The sequence below is a fragment of the Aedes aegypti genome, chromosome 2 (genome assembly GCF_002204515.2).
Source record: "Aedes aegypti strain LVP_AGWG chromosome 2, AaegL5.0 Primary Assembly, whole genome shotgun sequence".
Taxonomy (NCBI): Eukaryota; Metazoa; Arthropoda; class Insecta; order Diptera; family Culicidae; genus Aedes; species Aedes aegypti.
In genome coordinates, this window is record NC_035108.1 from 437278631 (window position 1) to 437294203 (window position 15573).

At 37.9% G+C, this 15573-nt stretch overlaps 2 protein-coding genes across 2 annotated transcripts; both read right to left on the reverse strand.

Annotated features, from left to right (window-relative positions):
- Positions 1-454: 454 nt before the first annotated feature.
- Positions 455-4763, reverse strand: LOC5566977 (chaoptin). Its single transcript, XM_001651347.2, has 5 exons — positions 4281-4763; positions 2114-2253; positions 1746-2049; positions 1165-1691; positions 455-1105 (listed from the first exon to the last, which is right to left on the reverse strand). The coding sequence occupies exons 1-5, from the start codon at positions 4586-4588 to the stop codon at positions 456-458; spliced, it is 1929 nt and encodes a 642-aa protein (XP_001651397.2). The 5' UTR covers positions 4589-4763; the 3' UTR covers position 455.
- A 925-nt stretch (positions 4764-5688) lies between these two features.
- LOC5566976 (probable ATP-dependent RNA helicase pitchoune) lies at positions 5689-14634 on the reverse strand. The gene is made up of 5 exons (XM_001651346.2): positions 14405-14634; positions 14220-14324; positions 6838-7518; positions 6474-6775; positions 5689-6393 (listed from the first exon to the last, which is right to left on the reverse strand). Exons 1-5 carry the CDS (start codon positions 14475-14477, stop codon positions 5743-5745), a joined length of 1812 nt encoding a protein of 603 aa, XP_001651396.1. The 5' UTR covers positions 14478-14634; the 3' UTR covers positions 5689-5742.
- Between the last annotated feature and the right edge of the window lie 939 nt (positions 14635-15573).

Genomic DNA, 15573 nt, shown 5'->3' on the forward strand with positions numbered 1-15573 from the left:
AATTGCAAAACTGAACATACCGCCGGACCGAGGACAGCACTTCAACACTCCGTTTTCCATGAAAGAGTTAGTCTTTGCCCTTCGAATTCCCTGAGGAAAAACAGAAGACTTTCCTGAGATTTTTTTTTTAAGAAATGTTTGAAATATTTTTCGTAGACATCCTTAGCGAAATTCCTGGTTGCAAACTAAAACGAATATTGTACGAGAACTTTGCAGGATATCTAGTCTATAGAAGATACAATAGATGGATTTATGATGAAATCCTAGGGAGAATTTTTTGAGAAATTATTCGAGGAATTTATGAAAGAGGCTCTGGAATAATTTTTGGAAACCCTTCTGGAGTCCCTTGTTGAACACTTGAACACAACCTCTCCTTAAATCTTCAGCACAAGCCCGCCGTTATCGAGCCTTTGTACATAGTAATATAATCACTACCACAGTAAAGCACATTGTATTTATAATACTGTAGATTGTTTATTTCTTATTAACCAAATATTTTCGAAAGTGTTTTTTTGTCTATTCTCTTTCCTTCTTCGAACAATGATAAAAATTAATAGAGCAATGCTTACCAACAGTGTGGCTGCCATCATAATGCAAAACGCTATCATTCCCGAGCCCTTATGAACGTGCCAACATGCTTCATCATCGACAGAGCAAATTATACTACTGAACCCCGCCTTAACGGTTGAATCCTGTGATTGAGTCCCATCAACCAACCGAGCCAGCTGGGGCCCACCGCAAAATGCGCCTCGGTGATTGAGGAACTTAATCAGTCGCACATTGTGTCTAGCTACTGGACTAGCGCAGCGAAAGTCGTCCAACAGATACTGCAGATCTTTGTTCTCGTAGAGCATTGGCAACATCTCATCCACCAACCACTGTTCAGAACAGCTACAATTCCAAGGGTTGCCCTGAAGATTCACTTCGCCACTTAAACTCTCCCAATCAGTCAAATTTACCGGAATAGATGTTAATTTATTGTAGCTAATGTCCAGCTTACAAAGCTCCACATTTTCGAACGCCATTGAGCTTATACTTTGCAACTTGGGACAGTGAGACATCCGAATCTCCACACAATCTTGTTCTTTGTCATCTTCTCGTCCAACTGGAAAACACGAAGAATTATGCAAATCTTACTAGATTCTGATTACCAAATCATCTTACCCAATCTCCAGAAGCTGTATTCTCCCAATTCTTTTAGATTCGGAAGCCGACTGAGCGATAGGAATTTCAACGACACGTGTTCGTCGAAAAATATCCTTTCGAAAGGATTACCGTCCAGAATCAAGCCTAAAAGATTTTTACCCAGTTTCCGAGGTAGCTCACTGAACTTGTTATATGATAAATCAAGCGTTGTTAGCTTCGGAAACGAATCTCCGTTGAACACATCCAGCTCATTATCACTTGCATTCAGTATCAGAACATTCACCGTTTGTGCAAGATGTAAATCTGTTAGCCTATTGTTCTGGATTTCTAGCAGCTCTAGACTCTCAGGGAGATCTGCAAAAGGCCACTGGCCGATCGAGTTTCCAGCGATACTGATGCTGTTCAAAGCTGATGGTAGCTTGATATTAGCGAACATGTTCGAAATTTCGTTGAACGATAGATCTAGGCGTCGTAGTTGACTGAGGGAGGCGAAGGCCTGAGGGTCGAGGGCATAGATTTGATTATGTGAGAGATCAAGAATTTCCCTGAAAACAAAAAACTTTGAACAATATTGGCGTTAGGAGCGATTGATAACTTACAGTTTTGGCATAGAAAAGAACATGGCAACGTGTAAGCCCTTCAACTTGTTCCAGCCCAAATACAACTCCTTCCAGGCGAGTTCATCGTAACTCATCCAACTATAAAGCTCACAGTGTTCTAGTCGAACTATACTAGCGTTCCGCAACTTCCCCATCAGCAGCTCCGAAATAGACATCAATTTGTTGTGGGACAGATTAATCGATTCCAGATGCTCAAGAAATGCTCTTTCCAGGGCGTTGACCGTTGAAAGTGAGTTGTTGGAGAGATCCAGGTGTTTCAGGACGTTTTGGGATGCGAAAAAGTCTGGATAAAATAAAAATGGGATCAGTGAGAATATGCTGGATGCTGAGATTGCCAAAGAAGGTACCTTTATCCATTGCTTTTAGGTCATTACCAGTCATGATGAGTGATTCCAAGTTTTTAAAATTTTCGAACGGTTCATTGTAATACGAATCGATGGCGTTATTGCTAAAGTGAAGCTCCGTAACATATGCACTAGATGGTGGCCTGTTGAGTATGAAAGTAAAATATGGTGAATTATTTGTCCAGGAATTTGTTAGTCAAAGACTGTAATTATAATAATACGGAGGAGGAATTGTTCATCAAACCTTTCGGTCAACAGTCGACAGTATCAACATACTGATAGATTCAAAACAATTAATAAATATTCCGTCCTTTGATCAAATTTTGAACATTACTTGTCCTATCCACGGTTTTGAACGTTGTCGCGCCCCTAAACAATTGCATCGTTTCATTTTCGAACATACGGTATATCAGTTGGATATTCAGTGTTCGTCTAGAAATACACTCCCGTGCAAATTTTGGGTTCACCCTCTTAAAAACATAAAACATGTTTTGTCCATAGCTCTGTGATTACACGTCCAATTAAAACACTTTATGGCGCATTCGAAAGTCAATGGGCTATTCTTACTTCGTAGGTATTTTTCCAAGAATATTTCTTGAATTTTGTATACTAAATTTTTACTTAAATTTGTGAACCCAAACTATTGCACGATACACCATACTGAGGAGTGAACCCAAACTTTGATGGCGAATTTTGTTTCCGTTTGCAAGCTGCGGGTCCTAAGCTGGTTACGTTGTCCGTAAAAGGCCTTATTCGCAGCCGCAACTCGTCTTTTCACTTCGCGGGAAACGTCGTTGTCACATGTCACAAGTGTTCCAAGGTAAACAAATTCTTTAACAACTTCAAACACATCCCCATCATACACTACCTCAGCGCCTACACCACCAAGCCTGACTCTATCTCTACCTGCAACCATGTACTTCGTTTTGGAAAAAAAAAATGGTCAGGCCTATCCTCGCTGTCTCCCTCTTCAGAGGCACGAAGGCCTCTTCCACTGACCTGCGATCGATTTCAATTAGGTCTATATCGTCCGCAAAGCCAAGGAGCATGTGCGGCCTTGTGATAATAGTGCCATTCCTCTGCACGCCAGATCTCCTAATAGCACCCTCGAGTGCAATGTTGAACAGTAAATTCGAAAGTGCGTCTCACTGCTTCAACCCGTTTAACGTCACGAAGGAGGTTGACACCTCGTCTGCAATCCGAACACTTGATTTCGAACCATATAGCATAGCACGTATCAGTCTAATTAGTTTCGCCGGAAAACCATGTTCAGACATTATCTGCCACAGTTCATTTCTTTTCACTGAGTCGTACGCCGCCTTGAAATCAATAAACAGATGGTGAGTCTGCAAGTTATACTCCCGGAATTTGTCAAGGATCATTCGCAAGCTAAACATCTGGTCCGTAGTCGAACAGCCCTCACGAAAACCAACTTGGTATTCGCTGACGAAGGACTCCTCGAGCGGTCTCAGTCTATTAAACAGGATGCGCGACAGAATTTTGTACGCCGAATTCAGCAGGGTAATTCCTCTGTAATTGGCACACTCCAGTCTGTGCCCTTTTTTGTAGATTGGGCGTTTGAGGCCATCCAACCAGTGCTGAGGAAATTGGCCATGTTTTAGTGTGTTTTTGAAAAATGTTACAACTTTAAGTAAAAATATAGTTTACGTAATTCAATAAATGCTTTTGTCAAAATACCTATGAAGTCAAGTGAGAATAACGAATAACTCATTCCCTTTCGAATGCGCCATAGAGAGTTATCATTGGACGTGTAACCACAGAGCTATGGACAACACACTTTTTTATGTTTTTAGGGGGTGAGCCCGAACTTTTGCACGGAAGTGTAGGTAATAAACAGTTCTTCTGTATCAGTTCAGTGTTGGCTCAAATCTGCTCCATAGCGAATTTCAACAACCCTTCCAACGTTCATAATATTGACTTTCAAGCATTGGCCTTTGTTTACACACATGTATGTCGATATCAGTTTGACAGTGATAACGGCCGCACAATCTTTAGTGTGATAAGCTCCTCGATGATTGCTAATTCCCTACCTACCTATGTCAGCTTGGTAGGTACACATACAATTCCTGGTTTTTTTATGCATCATTTACGACCTACATTTTCCAAGAAAACCGTTGACTAGCAAACTGATAGGATGCCAATAACTTACCTTGGCAAAGTTGGTAGCTTCATATTTCTAAAAAACGCCCGTATCCGTAACGGATTGTTTAAAGGATCCTTGGGCACGGGCCAGATGATGTTCTGCAGATTGAAGTACTTCGCATGCTGGCCGCCAGCGGCAGCCTGCTGATCCTCACCGTGACAATCCACAATCATCTCGTTGCTTGTCTTTGCGTCTAGACAACGACACAACGTACAGATGTCTACCATTTGTATCGTAGGCGAAGCACCTTGCGAAACTGTTGCACATAGTAGTGCAATTACTGAGTAACTTATAATAACCGTAATACGAATCATTTTGAATCGGCTTTAATTTTCGCGAGACATGTTAACCAAATTCGATCTAAGTATCAACTAACTGAGTAACTGAAGCGACTTTAGTCGTATCGCACAACGTTGGTACACTACAATCGATTTCATTGTATCTTATCAGTGATATCGCTCAATGACAGACTGTTGTGATATCACTACTGAACCTCTCTGTAGAACGAGCTGACCCAGCTTGTTCGCTAGAAGCCTAGCTGACTAACGACAGTAAACACATGGCTGATTCAAAATATTTCACGCACATTGCACAAAGCCGCATTCAATCAAGTGATGGTAAATTTAAGTCATTGCTCACCTTCAGTTTGTTTATATTGACCTTGCATTACAGTGCTGGTAGCAGGTCTCTTTTTACAGAGAACTGATTACTATTTTAATGCAAGTCTCCAAAAAGTCTAGAAGGTTTTTCCCTGTTTTCTTACATGCAGTGAATCGTGGTACTGAATTCTAGAAGCTCTTGCAGAATTTTTAGAAACCCTTACGCGACTATTCTACATATTTCTTATTCTGAGATTCCTCAAGGAAAAACTCGTGATTTCTCCAGAGATTCCATCTGTGATACTTTCAGGGACTTCTCAATTTAAAAATTACTCCTGCGTTTTCAAAGTATACTTATAGGAATTTATCTAGAATTTGCTCCAGGAAATTCTTGAGCACTCCAAACTCCAATGGTTTCCAAAGGAATTCAATTGAAAACATTCCCAGATGCTATTCCAGGATCTTCTTCAGATATTTCTCCACAAATTTTACTCTAACTTCTCCAGACGTCAAGAGTAGAAGGTATTCTAAAGATTCATACAGGAGTTCTTCCAAGTAAATTCACAAAGCTTATTTCATGTTTGGACTTTTTTCAAGTCTCTACCTGCCTACTAAGGGTTTATTCACAAATTTCATAACGCTGAAAATAATCATTTTTGACACCCACCCACCCCTTTGTTACGCTTTTTGTATGAATATTCTACACATTTTGCATGAGCTGTAACATCACGAGGACACCCACCCACCCCTTTTTGCGTTATGAAATTTGTGAATGGGCCCTAAGTTGTTTTCTTTCAAAATAAATGCAAAACCTCTTGTACTTAACAAAGTTATATTTTCCGAAATGTTTCGTCTCTTACATTAGGCGCCTACTCGTAATCGACCTTCTTGAGTTGTTTGCGGTTTTTAATGTGCTTAAACTTCATCTCTCCCTTCTTGTCCTTGTTCATCGTCTTGAAGTGACCCAGCCCCCGGTTGCCAGCCCGCCTATCCGAGTTCTGAATCTTGTAGCTCTTGCCAAAGTCCACATACGGGGGTTGTGTGAAACCAAAGTTCTTGGCCACCTTCACCAAGTCCAGGTTACCCACATTGAATACATCCTTCATGTGGTGTCCTTCGTAGGCCCGAACATACGATTTGAACGCCAACTTACCGGACTGGTTCAAAAAGTAGTTTTTCGACAGCAGATTTTCCAACTGCAGTTGAATATCGGCGATTTTACTCCACGAGAATTCGAACTCGTTCAACGGTACCTTTGCCTGTTTGAGGTACTTCAGGAATTCCACTTCTTCGGGACGAAGGAGCAGCAATGCATGGCCGCAAATGTTTTCACCACGGGCCGTACGACCGACGCGATGGATGTACTCCTTGGTGTCATTTGGAGGGTCGTACTGCACAATCCAATCAACGGCCGGAATATCCAAACCACGAGCGGCCACATCCGTACACAGCAGGATACCTGATTCCGCATTGCAGAACTGGAAAAACACCGACGTTCGCTTGGCTTGCTTTTGTTTGCCCTACAAATAGAATTTCACATTAAAATCACAGAAATCCACCTCCGATACTGTATTAGGAAACCCAATTGGCTTCAACTTACATGAATCGAATTCACCGGGAGGTCAATATAGTTGAACAGCTCGTGATGGTACTTGACGGACAAACATGACGAGAAGAAAACCATGACCTTCTTCTTGCGGTTCTTCTTCAGGAAGGTGAACAGCACCAGCAAGCGTTTCTCCGAGGGACAAACAATGTAGCCCTGCTCCAGCCCGGTAACAGTTGCTTCCGTTTTGTGATCATCCACCCCGACATAGATGGGCTCCGATTTCAACGCAAGTTTTCCTAGTTCTTCTGTTCGCGAGGTTTGCGTTGCTGAGAACAGCATGGTCTGGCGTTTTTCTAGATATTAAAAACCAATTTGTTACAATCTAGCTTATGATTTACAATTTAACGTAACTTACTCGGAAGGATACTGATAATCTGTTTCATATCTTCCTCGAATCCAATCTCAAGAATACGATCGCACTCGTCTATGACCAAGCACTGTAAATTCTTGAACAGGAAATTGGGTGTCCCCTTCAGATGATCGAGCAGCCGACCCGGAGTGGCCACCACAATGTTTAATCCTTTTCCTAGTTTTTCGTTCTCCGTGTGCCGACTAGCTCCGCCCATCAGCAGCCCATACGTATGATGATGGTGTGCCATCAGTTCTTTCAGTACCCCGAAAATCTGCATGGCCAGTTCGCGTGTGGGCGAAATGATAATCACTCCGGTACCGTTCCGCGGTTTGAACTGCAGCTTGTTGATCAACTCCACGACCGGAATCAAAAATGCCAACGTTTTTCCGCTACCCGTCTTGGCCGAACCAATTAGATCACGTCCCTCCAGGAGCGGTGGAATGGCTTTGGCTTGAATCTCTGTCATCTTGGTAAAACCCATTTCGGCGATCGCCTTCAGCGTGTTATCCGATACCTTGCCGCGAAGCGTTTCGAACTCCTGATTACCAAGCAGGATTTCATATGCACTTCCCCCTCCCACCACAGCAGCTTCCGAGTCCTCTTCAACGCCATTTTCGTCAGCGTTATCGTCTTGTTCCGCTGTTTCGGCATCTTCCTCGTCACTGTGTTTTGGCCTTTTTACAACTGGAAGAAAAGTATCAAAATATTACTAAGGAGGCAGCAAAATCAAATAGGCAATTTTTCTATCAAAGCATTGTTGAACCTTCAAGCACAGAATATCAGGTTGACTAAAGTGACCAGACGTCACGGATTTGCGCAACCTGTCCCGCATCACAAAGCGTTCCGTATTGTAGAAATAACATAAAGGAGAATTTTTACTTGAAATATGAACAATGTAATGTTTTTCATCATTATATGAAATTCGATATTAACCTCCACATAGTAGTCGGCTTTCACCAAGTATCAAGAAGATTCTAATCCAGATCTTAATATCTTAACAAACAGGAATTTGTTGTTATTCTTTCAAAATTTATGTTAAAATCTTCAAAATATTATTGGTATCTTAACATAATTCTATACGCACTCAAAATTGCTGTAATTATTAAATTTCCAGTCAAAATTTCTAGAACACACAAATTGTCCTATAGACGGGATCCTAACAAAATTGTACAACAGTCTACATGATGGCAAGACGAAGATTCTCGGAATCACTAGTTTATTATATTTTCAGCTCATGGTTTGGTTCATAATCTTCTCATGACAGTGTTAAGAAACCTCTCATGATTCTGTTCAAAATCTTCCAATAGTTTGGAATGATTTTGTTCTCAACATGTTTTCCCCTTTTTCTGCAAAAATTTTGACCAGGATCAAGTATGAATTCTTAGGATTTTGTTACCCAAATCAGCTCAGAATTGAACTTCCACCAAACATACGTGACGTCACTATTTGCGCTGCATAAGAACAGCGGGAGAATGAAAGAGAGAACTAGTGTCACGCATCAATCATCTGCGCCAACTCAGTAAAATCCATCACATTGATTCAGCGCACCAATCAGTAGCTAAACCGAATTGGTACGATTAGCTCAATGATTATTGGAATAAATTTATGCGCTCATTTGTCTCATTAAACATCGAAATAAGTGACTTAAGGGTCCAACTATCGAAAAACAATCAACGAACTGTAAAAAGAAATTATAGCGATTTTGAATAAATTAGCTTATTTGCATCAACTTTTGTGCACGTACTTTTTTAGAAACGCCATTTTGACAGTGAAATTCTCGAACAAAGCTGTTGAAAAGAAAGGGTTAAATTCAAAGTTTGAGGCAGATTCATTGAGTTTTAAATTTTATACAACTCTGAGTGGACCGCGGACATAATTTTCAAAAAAAAATATATTTACGATCCATAATTCATCAGCTAGGGTAAAAGTACCGGTTTTGGCCAGCCTAAGAGAAAATGTCAATAAAAATTAAATGGGAATTCGTATTTATACTACAAATATGTCAAATGCAAGCTTTCAATCCATATTATCTGTGTAAAATATCAAAACTGAGCTAAAACCATTTTTTCGCTTTGAAAATCCCGTTGGTCAATATAGGCCAATGCACTATGGTCCGGAAAGATGCATTTTGAGCTTTAGAATGAAACATTAGACAAAAACGGTCTTCTACAAAGTTGTTTGTATTAGTTGAGCCCTTTGTGTGGTTTTATTGAAAATTAGGGTGGATCACATTTTCCTAGAAATTGTGTAACTAACTTTCTTATTTGTAGAAATTATATTATACATGCTTCAGCAAAGTTGTAGACCATTCAATTTCAAGCAACTTTGCCAAAAAAGTTTTTTTGTATCTCTTAAATTGACCGATTTAGAGCGTTTTTCCTACGGTGACCTAGGGTGGTCCGAACAAAACTGGTTTTCTGGCTCTAGAGTTTTCAATTCAAGTTTCTCATCAAAGTAGTCTATGAAACACTTTTAGAGCTTTAAAAAATGCGTAATTTGGTGAGTGAAGAAACTCGCTATCTCCTTCCGTTTAGGAGTTATTGTTGTTTTTCTCTCAAAAACATGCCTATTTTGATTGTGAATTTCTCTTATTGGGGCAAACATAAAAAATATCTGTTGACGGCATTCAAAAGACAAAATAAAATTGTATATTATATCAAAAAATTACAGATGTGTTATTTTTGTAACTCTAATAAAGTGCCTTAAAAACAAAGGATTTTAAGCAGAAAAACTTTAATAACTTTTGAACTAAAATAGATATCAACAATCTTTTTGCATGAAAATTTGCGTTTTGTTAAGTTCTAAAAGTCGTTCATAGACGACTTTGACGAGAAAATAATATTATGGATGGTACACAAATTATGTCACGCTAAATTTCAACTTTTTCGACCCCCCCTTTGTCACACTTTTTGTATGAGTCCTCTGAAAATTTTGTAAGGCTTGTCACGCTTGGAGCGAGACGTAATTTGTGCATGACCCCTTAAAAAAACTAGAGTTAAAAAACTTATTTTTGTTCAAATTTTAAGCTACATAAAAACTTTTTTTGGCAAAGTTGATCAAAAATTCAAGTTCTACCGCTTTGCCTAAGAGCATATACCAGTATTTTTGCAAATAAAAAAGTTGATTATATGATATGTGTGATATTGTGGACCACCCTAGTTTCAAATGACACAGTATGAAAGCTTATATTTTTAGAAACAATTTTGTAGAAGATCATTTTTGTCTAAAATTTCATTTTCATGCTCAAAATGCAAAATAATAAAGAAATACATACTATGAAAATCTTCAAAATAGTTTTAGGGCCCTATCTTTCTTATTTCAGATTTCTCGTCAAAGCGGTCTATGAATAGGCTGACCATACGTACCGTATTTAACGGGACAGTACCGTTTTCATCCCCTCGACGGACTGTCCCGTCGTTTTATGGAAAATACTCGAATTGTCCCGTATTTTAGGAAATGGAGAATTGGCACATAATTTTCAACAAAAGTAAAAAAATAAAAATAACAACATAACAAACAGTTTTTAGAAATATTTCAGAGTTTATTGTCTTACTCTTCTATTTTACAAGTAATAATTAGTTTCTCAAACAGAGTTAAACTTGATCCGTACATGCTTCTGCTTAACTTTTTGCGTATATGAGTAAATATTTATGCCAAATTTTGGTTGCTTTCCAAAATACGGAACTTCATAAGATCATTATTCATATGATACTAAAAGGATAAAGTTTATTTCTGATACGCAATTGATTGGATTAACTGTTTAAAAAGTGGATATTTCAATAAAGTAATGAAATATTAGAAAAAATTACGTTTGAATTTGAAAAATTGAAAAGTGTAACGATTTTTTTATGGAAATTCTTAAAAAACGCTGCTTTTTGGAAATCATAGAATGAGCTTCAAGGTTCTTAAATGATTTTTATTGAATCATACAGACATGTAGCTTGGGATTGCATAATCGGGCTCTGCTACTTTCGCTCGAATGGCGGTTTCCCGAATGTCGTTCTCCTGTCGCTGATATTAATGAGATCTTATAAAAGCTAAATATGATATGCTAATGATATTCCAGAAGTAAATTTGAGATATTATTTTCGGATCTTTTATCTCTTATATCTTTCAAGTTAATATCACTTTTGTATGTCCATATCAAAATTTGCTATTACTTAGCTTTTTTCGCCTGCTCGGCTAAAGACTATTATTGTACTTTTTTGAGCTGGATTGGTTTACAAGGGAACGGGTCATTCGGGGAAATGGCTTCGGAGAAACGGGCCTTTCGGGGAACTGGAATTCGGCAAAAAGTAGCTCAATCTCATAATCTATGTCTTTTAAAATTGTCCCATTTTTGTTTTTTATTTGTCCCGTTTTTATCTGGTTGGCTTATGGTCAGCCTATCTATGAACGACTTTAAGAACTTAACAAAACGCAAATTTTCATGCAAAAATATTGATGATATCTATTTTAGTTCAAAAGTTATTAAAGTTTTTCTGCTTAAAATCCTTTGTTTTTCAAGGCATTTTATTAGAGTTACAAAAACAACACATCTGTAATTTTTTGATATAATATACAATTTTATTTTGTCTTTTGAATGCCGTCAAAAGATATTTTTTATATTTGCCCCAATCAGAGATATTCACAATCAAAGTAGGCATGTTTTTGAGAGAAAAACAACAATAACTCCTAAACGGAAGGATATAGCGAGTTTCTTCACTCACCAAATTACGCATTTTTTAAAGTTCTAAAAGTGTTTCATAGACTACTTTGATGAGAAATTTGAATTGAAAACTCTAGAGTCAGAAAACCAGTTTTGTTCGGACCACCCTATGTCACTGCTGGAAAAAAGCTTTCAATCGGTCAATTTAAGAGATACAAAAAAACTTTTTTTGGCAAAGTTGCTTGAAATTGAATGTTCTATAACTTTGCTGAAGCATGTATAATATAATTTTTACAAATAAGAAAGTTAGTTACACAATTTCTATGAAAATGTGGTCCACCCTAATTTTCAATAACACCAAACAAAGGGCTTAACTAATACAAACAACTTTGTAGAAGACCGTTTTTGTCTGATATTTCATTCTAAAGCTCAAAATGCATCTTTCCGCGTAAAACTGATTCCTGGACCACTGTGCAATGGAACCAGTTTCAGCCAGAGATTTAACTTCGGTTCCTAAATTGGCCAATCGCTTTGATTTCTCATGAGAGTGGCCACATTAGGAGTGCCCTGGCTAACTTAGGTGTATGGGAGTTGAAATTATAAGGAAAATGAATTATTTTTCTTATGTTTTGAATCAATTTGGACGAGTAAATAAATGTAGCTCTATCATGTGAATGTGATCTACTGAACACAAAAGGTTTCATGCTGATTGGCTATGTAAAACGGTGTATAATCCACTATGGCTACAACTGGCGTATGGCCAAAACCGGTGCTTCTACCCTATTTATGAATTTAAAGAGAGCTCAAACCGAAATTGTATCTTCAGAGAAGTTGTTTGTAGAGCATGAGCATGACTCTAACCACTCGGCTAAGGAAGGCCCCACCACACTCAAATCTACATCAATGAGATAATCAATCTTGAGATTGAAATTCCGATATACAATCATTCAATCACCCCCAGTCTATCGTTCGAATACCTCGAAATGTTGTCTCGCAGCACTTTATGTATGGCTTCTGAGTTTTGGCCCGTGGTTTGAAAAGGTTGGGCAGGCCTGAACTAAACTGAACCTTTCATTCAATTTATCATATCTTTAATTCTAAAGAATTTATCCTCTCAAATCTAACAACTATTATTTGAAGTAAAATGTAAAAATTCCATGCGTGATATTATTAAAGAACCTGAATTGTGTTTTAAATTCATTTATTGATTTATTCTTCAACATGAGCTTTCCTCTACATAAATATACCAACAAATATACAGAATAATTACCCAACCCATCAAAGAACTAAGATTCTTTGGGTAAACTAGAAAGATTAGGAATCACTGATCAATGGTGAAAACATTATGTGGGTTTTGTTACTTTTAGAAATATAGTCAACTTTTCATAACTCGAACACAAAACCAGTGCAAATGCGATCCAAGAGACCAATCAAGCCATGAAAACCAACTCATATTATGGTTCTTTAACTCGATATCAAGATATGAAATGCCGAGAAAGGGAGAGTTCAAGACTAACAATTCAAAAGGCCTCATCTCCAAAAAGTAAACAATGAGAAAAATGCAATCTTGTTTTGTCAAACAATAAATCAAATTTAAATTATGAATTTAAGCATTGTTTGTTATTTTATCGTCCAGAAAGTCGATGGATAAACTGATTTATAGCTATGAATATTCATTACTATCATTTTAGCAAAAAATCCTGCTAAAAAAACAAGTCAAAGGAAATGAGGCTTTTATTTCACCAAAAGCTGTGCAGCCCTTTTCATTTGTGGCCATAGACGCCGGCCGACGCTGTGAGTTGACGCCTTTGTTTACTCTAAAATGTGTTGAGGCCTTCTAGTTGTGGCTTGTTTTTTCATCATCTTCTGATGTGGCCTTTTGAAAATCATTCAAAATTGATGATGAAATAAGAAATTTGAAGTGTAGAAGAGTGTTAAGTGGTGAAGAAAAGTACATGGAGATCCCTACAGCAAGAGAAGATTCGTGCGGTCGATTAAATATGTGATTTATTGAACCCTTCGTCATCCATGAACATTGTGTATGTGCTACGCGAGTTTGTCGTCGAGAAAATGTATGGAAATATTGGTTCAATTGAAATAATATTGCAATTGAACGTTATTTTTCATGCAATTGAAACCAAATCGTGTTTTTGTTGATAATTTGTGAAGTACAGACAGGCTGACGCAGGTATTATTAGGTAGTATGATACAAAATACATCAGTCTACAGGAACCCGATAATGTTTAGACAACCACTGTATAAAATAATACAAGGAGCAGTCGCTCCGTAGTATAACCTGCATCTACTGAGTTAATTTGGAACGTTTTTCGCATTCTACATTGCAATTTTGATGTTTGTTTAACAGGCCTCAACTCGGTTTCCGTCAGATATAGAAATGAGGCCTTTTTGAGAAAAGGCCGCATTTGCGATGAATATCCTGGTTAGCGGAAAATGAGATGGGGCCTTTTAGAAAAATGTTATTTTTTCAACTTTTATGCATATTTTTAAATGACTATTGTATGTTTTAGTAAGAATAGGCTCTTATACACTGAAATCAGCAGAAAACCGATTTGTTTACATTTTGGACTTGGGGCCTTTTCAATTGTTGGTCTTGAGTTTACTGGAATAGTAACATCCATAATTTTTCCAACTTTAATAAAAACACTTCCCCAGTTATACACCGATTCTAAAACCTTCGTCAATCGTATCTACCTGAGAGTCTAAGGTATCTACTTACATGCTCCAGCAACGGCTTCCTTGTTTTTGCGCTTATTTTTCTTTTTGTCCACTTTGGAGGATTCTGTCTCTAGCTCGAAGTTTTCCTCTAAATCCTCAACGGAAGCTAAAGAAAAATCCGGAAAATATTCATTGACGTAAACAAAAACACGTTTCTTGGGCGAATCGGATTCAGTTTTGGCTTACCTTTCCCATTCTGAGTCGGTGTTGCCACACTTTGGGTTCCCCCTTTGTTTTTCAGCTTATTTTTCTTGCCCATTATGGAATCTTGTAAACTGCTTCAAAAACACGACGAATAATGTAACTTTTGAGACGAAATCACCGGAAAATCTAGGAAATATTCGCGAATTCGCGAACACCAGCCCGAACACACGTGCAGAAGAATGCTCATCGGCTCGATCGGTTTTATTTTGACGTCTCAGCGGCTGTGGAACCTGTTTTTTTGTTGTTTTTTTTTCATTTTGTGGATTGAATGCTGTACACGTCAGTTCAAATCAACTCAAAACTTAAAATATAGGTACACTAATTCACAAATCGAATAAATAGGGTCAAAGCCCTGTCCCAATTTTAGTGCTAAACGCTTGAGTTTAGGCCAAAAACACATGTTTACTCAATTTTCTAATTTTTTTTTTCCGTTGGTTTAAGTCTAAAAAACATTTTTTCATGTTTCTTTAGATTTTGTCACACCCCTTGGCTTAAACTCAAAATTTGGGTATATTTTGTTTTCCGTGTCCCTTCCGAAATGTCAGTTAGGAACAACCCCAGTGTTAAAACTAAAACCCCTGTGGTGTTTTTGTCGACTAAGCGAACGTCAAACATGATCAAAAGCGTCAAGGTTCATTTATGGACCCAATTTTTAAATTAAAGTTTAAACATGATAAAGCCGTTATTTTAACGGGATAAATTGCTAAAGTAGTTGCAATAACATGCTCTTTCGTGTTGTTAAATAAAAACAAGATTTCATTAAACATTTTAGGACCCAATTTGACTTCTTTAGTGACTCGTTGACTATTTTTATGTTCATGGTACAAGTAAGATTATAAACATTTCTCGCATACTCTGAGATAACGCCCTAAAAGCCATTGGTAACCATGTGTGTAGCTCGTTGTTTCTGAGCAAGTGAAGGAATAAACATCCAAACCAACATCACTAGTAGGTAGATAATGATCCTTTCTTCGCCATAGAGTTGTTAAACAACGTGTAAATCCATTCAAATGCTCAGAAACAATGAGCTACACACATGGTTACCAATGGCTTTTAGGGCGAGATCATAAGTGATGCGAGATTTGTTCAGGGTTCAGGATGTTGGAAAGTATCTTATAAAGATACTTTTTGAAACGAAATTTTACTGGGCC